Here is an 8648-nt window from a genome sequence, read left to right as displayed (position 1 = left end):
TGCCTGTGAACTCATGCAAGATCTCAAAGTTTGCAGAGGTTCTGCCAGTGTTGCTTCTCTTCCTTTGCAAGAGCCTCTGAAAAGAGTTTGCAGAGTGCAAGGTGTATCTGCCTGATAACAGAGTAATTAACGAGCCACAGCAGGATCCACCACTGCCCCTTTCCACCTCTCATAGGCAAGGGGCTGGGTCCTTTCTGCTGCCTGCCAGTCACTCAGGGTCCCTCCCCAGACTTCTCTGGTATAAAAAGGCAGGAAGCTGTGATAGCAGTATGGTGTGCTGTGTGATTCCTTTGTGCTGGATATCTGCTTGTCTTCAACAAAGGAGAAAAGGTACTGTCCTCTCTAGAAGGGGAAGCAAGGCAATGATTGCTTTGTGAGGGCTTGGTTTGTAATAGAAATTTATTGTATATCATTTTATCACAGAGTGAAAATAGTGGGTTTTTTTTTTTTTTTTTTTTTTTTTTTTTTTTTGGTATATGTGTGATCCTGGTGAAAGGTCAGTGCTTTTTTTTAAGTGAAAAGCTAGGTAGGACTGGGGTGTAGTGATGGCAACAACATAGAACTATGAGTGTTTTCCCTCTAATTCTACTGTTACTATCTCCTCTCATACCAGAGCTTTTCTTAGCCTTGGTGAAGAGGAAGGAGGCACCAGGTATCTCTTACAAATGTAGTGCTTGCTATCAATGTCACTTCTCTGACAAAAGGAGAAGACTCTAGAGACCTAGAGTGAGAAAAGACTGTCCTTATTTCCTGGATGTAAAGAAGGTGAAACCTGAATACTGGGTGGCTTGTGAGCTCTTCAGATCACTCTCCCTTGTAAATAGAAGGGACCCATTTAAGGATCTGACCTTAATTTCTTAATGGGAGTTAAAGAATATCTTCTAGTCACATCAGAAGGGTGTATCCTCCAAGAAAGGGATGCTCTCCAGCTGCTTGGTCTTGTTTCTAAACCACTGCACTGCTTGCACTGCAGCTACAATGGCCTCTGCTATGGCTGACAAAGAAGAAACTGCCAAGACCTCCGCAGAGGTGAAGGCAGAGGAGCAGCAGGTGGGTGCTGTGTGTAAGATGTAGTGGATTGCACCTCTGGAGTGCAGGTATGAGGAGGATGACCTCTCTGAGGCTAAGGCTGTGCAGAGGGAGGAATGTCTTCTCTCAGGCCCTGCCCTGCAGCTTCTCTGGAAGTAGAGGTGATGGCACAGGGAGGCCTAAGGGGCCAGTGGGGAACCTTTTAGTTAGCTAAGTGGAGCAACCTTGTTCTTGGTTAGGAGGGAGATAGGCCTACAGCTACAGGTTTAGAGCTGACTTGCTGTGGGCAAAAAGCTCTGAGGAAAGGCTCCCATGTTTCCGCAGCTCTGAAGCCTGTGTTTCTTCCAGATCAGTGTCAGCCAGCCTTCTGCAGGGGTACTGTCTTGTTCACTTCATACAGATATTTAACAGGAGGTGGATATGTATCTGACAGTGAGGTTTTCTACAAAAACAGCTTGCTTGAGTAGCAGTGCACTGGAGGAAGACATCTCTAGGATGGGCCCACCGTAAGTGTCAGTGCTCCACAGATGTTTTTAACTTGCCTGCAGTCTTCAAAGCAAGTCCAAGTGAAGCAAGCCTTCGTTTCACAGCTAGGTGTTTCAAACAGGCATCTGGAAAGAAGCTTTGTCACTACACTGAAAGCTCAGTGCTGTGTTTTCATGCTTAATAGCCTTTTTTTTCCCCCCCATTTAGGATATAGTAAATCAGTTAGCTAACTTGGCACTGATCAGCTCTGCCTGTGACATGGTTTATACAGTTTATGCCTCCACGAAGGAGAGCCACCCCTACATCAGAACAGTGTGTGATGCAGCAGAGAAAGGAGTGAAGAGCATGACTGAAGCCACAACCAGCTGTGTGCAGCCGGTACTGGTTACTATGGAGCCACAAGGTAACTCCCTGTGGAAGGGGTGGTCTGCATGTCCCTCTGAAGGGCTTCCTGGGTCCTCCTTCCTGAGCTGAAGGGATCTAGAGTGTGGAAATGCACAGTTACTGCACTAAAATAACCACTCCTTGTGCATGAGGCCAAAAAACTGAGTCCTAATCCAAGTAATGTGACAAAGGGATGCTCCGTGAAGGACTGGGATTGACTTTGTTGATGTTGGTTACTTGAAGACTGATCTTGCTAGGTCCAGGGTCTTTAGTGATAACTGCTCATAGTTTAATTCTTGCCAGTTAATAATTGCTGAAGGAAAAAACCTCCTCTTGGGCTGCCACATCTACTGGCCTTGTTTGCTATGATCCTTAATTACATGGATTGTTGTCTTCCCTGAAGAAGCTCTAATCCCCTGCAAGGAAAAGGGGTTAATTACTGATGAGAAGTGTCTAGTGGAAGTCTGTGTGACTGGCCTAGGTTCAGTCAAAGTCCAGAGTAGGCATCTCTCTTTTTGGTAGCTACTTGATCCTGGATCCTCATTATATGGATGTTTAGGCAGAAAGGGTGGCTATACAACTATTTCATCAAGAACTCAAGAAACTTGGGGAGGGGTGAGAAAGCACCACGTAGATGGCTATGTCTATGTTAAAGCTTGCTGCAATCAAAGTGAACAGGGTGATGAAGGCAAACTGCCCTATGAATTTGGCTTGCAGCAGAGCACACCTTGCCTGGATGGAGACCTTCACCTGGGCTCCCTGCAGAACAACATGCTTGATCTCACAAATCTTATATTCCTGAGTGTTAAGAAAAACAAGCTTGATTATTTTTTTTTTCTTAACAGTGGCTGCAGCAAATGAGTGTGCCTCTAAGGGTTTGGATAAACTAGGAGAGAAGCTTCCGCTTCTTCAAAAGCCAGTGGATCAGGTGAGAAATGAAGGCTGCCCTGTTCCTTGCAGGGTTTCTAACCTTGGGAGTAAGGTAGGCTCTCAAGAGGAATCAAATGCCCCTAGAGGAACAGTGTAAGCTCTCACTAGAGCAGGTAATACACAGATGCTGTGCAGAGTACTTTCAGTGCATTATATGACCTGCTCTCCTACCTGACATCTCTCTTCTACAGGTTATCTCTGAAACAAAAGAGCTGGTGTCATCCACAGTGGCTGATGCAAAGGATATTGTGAGCAGCAGAATGGCAGGTGTGGTAGATGCAACAATGGAGGCCCTTCACAGTGGTGTGGAGGCTGCCAGATCTGCAGTGACCAGCAGCGTGGGGATGGTTAAGGACTTTAGAGTGGGCCAGATAGCTGTAAGCAGAGCAGAAGCTGTGCTGGAGAGAACAGGAGATGACGACTCTCTCCCCATGGGAAATGAAGAACTAGGTCAGTATCTATGTCTGTAATGGGATCATAAAATGGGGGACAGTTGGCCCCGTTCCTTGATCTACTGGTATGGACTGGGGCTAGTGGGAAGTGCCATGTGGGAGTCCACCTGGCTCCTGACAAATCTTGGCTCTGCTTGGTAAGAACCATTGGTTTACTGTCTCTTTCCTCAGCCAAACTTGCAGCATCTGGGGAGGGTGCAGATATGTCTGTGGAGCTGCAGCAGCAGAAGAGGAGGTATTTTGTGCGGTTGGGGTCTCTCTCTGATGAACTTCTCCAGTTTGCCTACCTGCACTCGAAGGATAAAATTAAGCAGATCTGGCAGGGCTTGCGGGAGGCCCTTGGACAGCTTCACAGCATCATTGAGCTGGTAGGTAGAGCTTGGTGTTTCCTGCTGGAGGGCAGGAGTTAACCAAAAGTTTGGCTTGACCTTATCTTCATTGCTTTGATAAGCACCTGTGGTGACCTGTCTTGGCACCTTTCCCTACCTCCCTCAGATTGAGGTGTTCAAGCAAGGATTTAATCAAAAGCTTCAGGAGGAGTTGCAAGCGCAATTGTGCCAGATGTGGCTGGATTGGACTAGGAAGCTTCCTGATGAGAGCGGGGATAACAGCTTTGCAAAGCCGGAGGTATTTACCTGGGAAGGGGAGCAAAGGGTTCTGGGCATCTCCTTGTTTATTTTTTTTCTTCACTCTTTTTCTTGACGTAACACTTATCATCTTGCTGTTTCTTCTTAGGAGATGGAGTCTCTGGCCCTACTCCTAGCACATAGCATCATACAGCAGCTGCAAATCACCTGCTCTAAAGTTGTGTCTGCAATCCAAGGCCTTCCATCAAGCCTTCAGGATAGGTTGAAACACTCTTTTAATACCATAGAGGAGCTTCATGCTGCTTTCTTGGCAGCAAATTCCTTCCAGGACTTGTCCAGCACTGTCTTGGGCCAGAGTCAAGAGAGACTGGCTGTGATCTATGAATACATGGAGGAGCTGCTGGACTACCTGTCAGACAACAAGCCTCTGTCCTGGCTGGTGGGACCATTTTCCCCTAGGGAGGAGGAGGAAGCCTTGCAGGAGAAAGAAGCAAACACAAGTTTCTGAGGATCTTGAAGCTCCACAGGTCTGGCTGGCATGATTTGCCTAGCACTTGGTCTTGGCCTTACATAATAAACTTTCTAGCTGAAAATGGGGTTGACACACTTTGGATGACTTTTTATATTCTAGTGAGTAGTCTTTAGCAGCTTCAAAAGGAGGTGGTGGAATTAGCAGTGCCACTATGTGGTGCCCAAGGCTGGAAGTATAGACCTGAAGGTCTTCAATGTTCCCACCTCCCTTGGAAGCTGTTCATGGTATGTCTCCATCAGTGCATCCAGCCTATATCCAAAGCAATAACTGCATCTTTCAGATAGTATGCAATTTAAAGAATTCCTCCTAGAAGCTGCTTGTATAGGTACCCTACTTAAAATAAAACTATTGCATGCAGAAACTCATACTGTATCTCGTATCTTATGATGAGACCCTGCAAGAGTGAGTATTGCTCATCATGATCTACTTTTCCCTCCTTCAAGAGTTCTTGTCCCTTCCAATTAAATTAAAGAAGAAAAGCAGTCCTGTTTTAGTTGCAGACAAGTCTGGGTTCAGAAACTTGCTTCAAAACCTCTAAGCAGTGGCATTCAGCCTTGTAGGCTGTCCTTCCAGGTGGATGACATGACTTATTTATTCTTCAAAGAACCAAGAGATACCTCTAGATTAGGTGGCTTGTCCTTATGGTGGCTTCAGCTTGCTAGACATTAACTGTGGAAGTACCACATAGCTGATATAGACAGGTGCAGGAGATTTCTAAAACATCTTGATGACAGTAAATTCTTGGTACATAGATACATACTATGGATAATGACTAGGAATGGTGCTTGTAGATATCTTGCTTTTAAAAAGAGAGAGTCCTGTGGGTGATGTGATTATTGGAGGCTGTCTTGGCTATAGTGGGCATGAAGTAGTTGAGTTTAAAACCTTTGATCTGCTGCTATGTGGTGAACATATCCCAGCCTGCAGCAGGATAGTGGGTTGCAGTGACTTCTCAGATGGACATCAATAGACAAACCATCAGTGGCTTCTCAGACATGGATATCCAGGTGGCCAGCCCATAGGAATAGCTGTCAGAACCTTACTGGTGCTGGTCCTGTCAGTTCTGATCTGTCCTGGCCAAGAGATGCTTCAGTTGAGCTAGGAGCTCTTTGCACACCATACATGACTCTTCTTAAAGAGCAAGAACAACAGCCTGCTTTCAGACTTGCTGGACAGTAATGTCATTGAAGTTGATCTTCCAAAAGCTTCTGGAACAGGAAGCCCTGCTTCTTACTACTTGTACTCAAGTCTGTGTTCCTTAAATAGCAGATGGTTCATGTTGAAAGCAGAAGGGTAAGCCCATCTAAACTGACAGGCCAAGCTATTGCTGTGATCAGAGATGAACTGCAGGTATCATCTCTCCAATGCATGTTCCTTGATTACTGCTGTCTAGTTTTTATCTCTAGTGAGGAGCTCTAGGAAAGGCATGCTCAGTTTGTGTAATGTAATTACAGCTACACTTATAGGGAGGGAAGTGGGGTGCTGTTTACAGTTAGTACCAAGAGCTAGCCCTGATGCTTGGTAGGAAGTGTGTTTGTTGTATGTTGTCTCCTTCAGTGTCAAAGCTGTGTCCAACTACCTAGTTGCTAAATTTACCTGGAGGAAATGATTTTTGTACTCCACATTAATTTATGAGTGCAGCAGATCAGATCTATATTAATTTAGTGCTTGCCCTAGCAAATCATGCATGTTCTGCTTATGGATTGCTGGGGCATAGCCTTGCTTGTTGCTTAAATCCACTTCCTGCAGTCACTGTTGGAAACTCTTGCCTTGGGAACCTGGTGTGCAGAGGGAGGAGGGAAATCACTCAGAGGTTCTCCTGAAAAGTTGCTTCCAAGTGTTTTGGTTCATAAGGGGAAGCTCTGGGCCACTAGGCTGCTCAGGGCTATGAATGTCAGGATGTCTGCTCTGTGCAAGTGGAGCAACTCCTTCCCTCCAGCAGGTTCCAAAAAATGTCTCCGGGCATGTCTTAAATACACCAACTGTTCAAAATTCAAGGGCTAGAAAGAAAACCAACTCGTGACTTATTTTGGAGTCCTATAGTTCTACTTTCTATTAGCTAGGGGTTTCTCTGAATGGTGAGAATTCCTCTGACTGTGTTTTGAGGGCATGTGACTGCTGGGTAGCACAGAAATGAATGGATTTCCTGCAAATGGTTGAAGTGTAAATTCTCCTGAGTTCTGAGAGAGTAACCAGAGCATTCTCAATTTTGTCCAGACCAGTTTGCTTACTTTTTTTTCACTTTGGGTAGAAGTAAGAAATGTTACTAATGATCCGACAAGCCTAGACAAACACCTTGGCAGGGAAGACATGCCTTGAGATGTCTGTTCTGGCTCTCAGTAGCTCTTGGACTCTATGTGGTATTCCTTGGTTCAGATAATTATAGCCCAAGTGATTGTCTTATCCTCCCCTACTGCTGTTCATGCCTGCTTAGGCTGTGGCCACATGTGACAGCTCAGTTGCAGGCTGATTTGAATTTTAAATGCAATCACAGGGGCACCTGCTCCTTGTTCCCCTTTTGCTCGATGCCACCTCATTTCCCTCTGCGAGCTTGCTTAGCATATTAATTATTTAATTCTCCACTCACATTCGTGTACTCGTGCCTCTTCTTATTCAGTCCCTGCTGTTCATTGTTCGATGCCTGACTTCCAGGTCAGCGAATGTGCTTGGTGAAGGCTACCTTGGGCATCCCTCCAAAGAACTGTCATCTTCCCCAGGTTGAGTTAGGAGGCATTAGCCAACATGCTGCTGTGACCTCTACCTGGCAAGGGAAACTGCTGATGGAGGGTTTCCCAAGCAGTTTCGTTGGGAAGGCAATAGATTGGGAAACCAGAAATCTTAGCAAGTGCTGAAAGGCAAAAGCTCTCTAGTTGCTTGCAAGAAGCCTAATTCCACTTTACATTTCCATATTTCTGTACATATTAGTACACTGACAGCCTTTACACAATATCTCCACTTACTGCCTGCTGTAAAACAGTATACATATACATTTTTTTTAAAGTTTGTGACAGCCCTGAAAGGCTGCTCGTGTAGCTGGAGTCCTCAGAGGTGAGTGCTCTGAATTTCCATTTTTGTGACCTTAAGCTTCTATGTGGAGAAATGTAAGATCTCCAAAGCTTACTGGAATTAATCTACAGTGCAAACTGGATGAATCTTTTGCTGTCAGTGCTAGAAGATGATGGTGCTGTGCCTGGCCACTATTGGAGCAAATGCTGCTCCATGATGTGGGCAGGGACTGTATTTTGTAGCTTGGTTCCTTGCTCTGTGCTTTCCAGCCATAGCCCACTTGTCCTTCCTCTCTCCTATTATATCTCCTTTGCTAGCTGGGGAGAGGGAGCAGGAAACCTGGAGGGAGTTCCCTGTGCTCTGAGTTGGGTGCTGCCCTGCTCAAGGTGGGTACAGGAGAGGAGGCTGAAGGACAGGGCTGCTCTTAGCATCACTTTGCAGAGCTCCCGCGTGCAGCACGTGGGTGCTTTTCTGCCTGAAATCTTTGCAGAAGCCAGCACTCAGCTCTTCCTCCATCCCTCCCCAGGCTCCTGCCCGGGGCCTCTTCTGGCAGCTCCTGGTGAGGCTTAGAGCTGGACAGCTATGCTGCCCTCCACCCCCTGTGGATGGCAGGGAAGGGAGTCAATAAATCCGCTTCAAATTGCCTTACAAACCAAGCATGAACTTGTGACAATTCCAATACTGCCTTCCTGTGCCTTGTTAAAGCCCCTGGTGCCTCCAAGAGTGACAGGAGCTGACCTGATCGATAACTCGGCTGCCCTTCACTGCTGCAAAGCAGCTTCTGTGAATACAGAGCACCACCAGCACATAATTGCCTGCACTGTGGTGCTTTCTGGACACCGATGCCTGCCCCTATGGTAACGAAAATCCATTTGCAGAAGGAGTTGGTTTGCAGTATTGACTTCCCCATCTCCCTCTGATTCTCATATTTATTTAGATTCAATGTGAGATGCTCCAGCAGTGGATCTGGGAGGTGATCTGGAGGGTAATTAATGAGGTGAGTGCTGACACGGTCTGATTTCAAGCCATTCTGATGGCTGATCCTCACTTTTTGTCCATTTGCATTAAGCTCACTTTGTAAACTCTGATGGAGCTTGCTGTGGGTGGTTGTACTCCTGCTCAGCTCTTCCCATGGGCATCTCTGCAAGCTGTCTCCACCTCTCTTCATTGTGGATTGCTTCAAATATTTGTACCCAGTTCTTTGGCACCCAGGAGCAGATTCCTCCTTTGATACTCCAAAGC

At 46.2% G+C, this 8648-nt stretch overlaps 1 protein-coding gene across 2 annotated transcripts; it reads left to right on the top strand.

Annotated features, from left to right (window-relative positions):
* The first annotated feature begins 222 nt into the window (after nt 1-222).
* LOC116235128 (perilipin-3-like) lies at nt 223-5534 on the top strand. 2 transcript variants are annotated; one of them, XM_031603097.2, is made up of 8 exons: nt 223-330; nt 974-1050; nt 1723-1918; nt 2745-2827; nt 3021-3279; nt 3453-3649; nt 3777-3908; nt 4017-5534. In XM_031603097.2, the coding sequence occupies exons 1-8, from the start codon at nt 270-272 to the stop codon at nt 4374-4376; spliced, it is 1365 nt and encodes a 454-aa protein (XP_031458957.2). In that variant the 5' UTR covers nt 223-269; the 3' UTR covers nt 4377-5534. The 2 variants fall into 2 exon arrangements, with proteins under 2 accessions (XP_031458957.2, XP_031458958.2); XM_031603098.2 differs by lacking the exon at nt 974-1050 and having other exon boundaries at nt 260-330; nt 4017-5532.
* Nucleotides 5535-8648: the final 3114 nt, after the last annotated feature.

This window comes from Phasianus colchicus, chromosome 17 (assembly GCF_987193195.1).
Source record: "Phasianus colchicus chromosome 17, bPhaCol1.hap1.1, whole genome shotgun sequence".
Classification (NCBI taxonomy): domain Eukaryota; kingdom Metazoa; phylum Chordata; class Aves; order Galliformes; family Phasianidae; genus Phasianus; species Phasianus colchicus.
The sequence above is the reverse complement of the archived record's forward strand: the minus strand, read 5'-3'. Positions and strand labels throughout refer to the sequence as shown.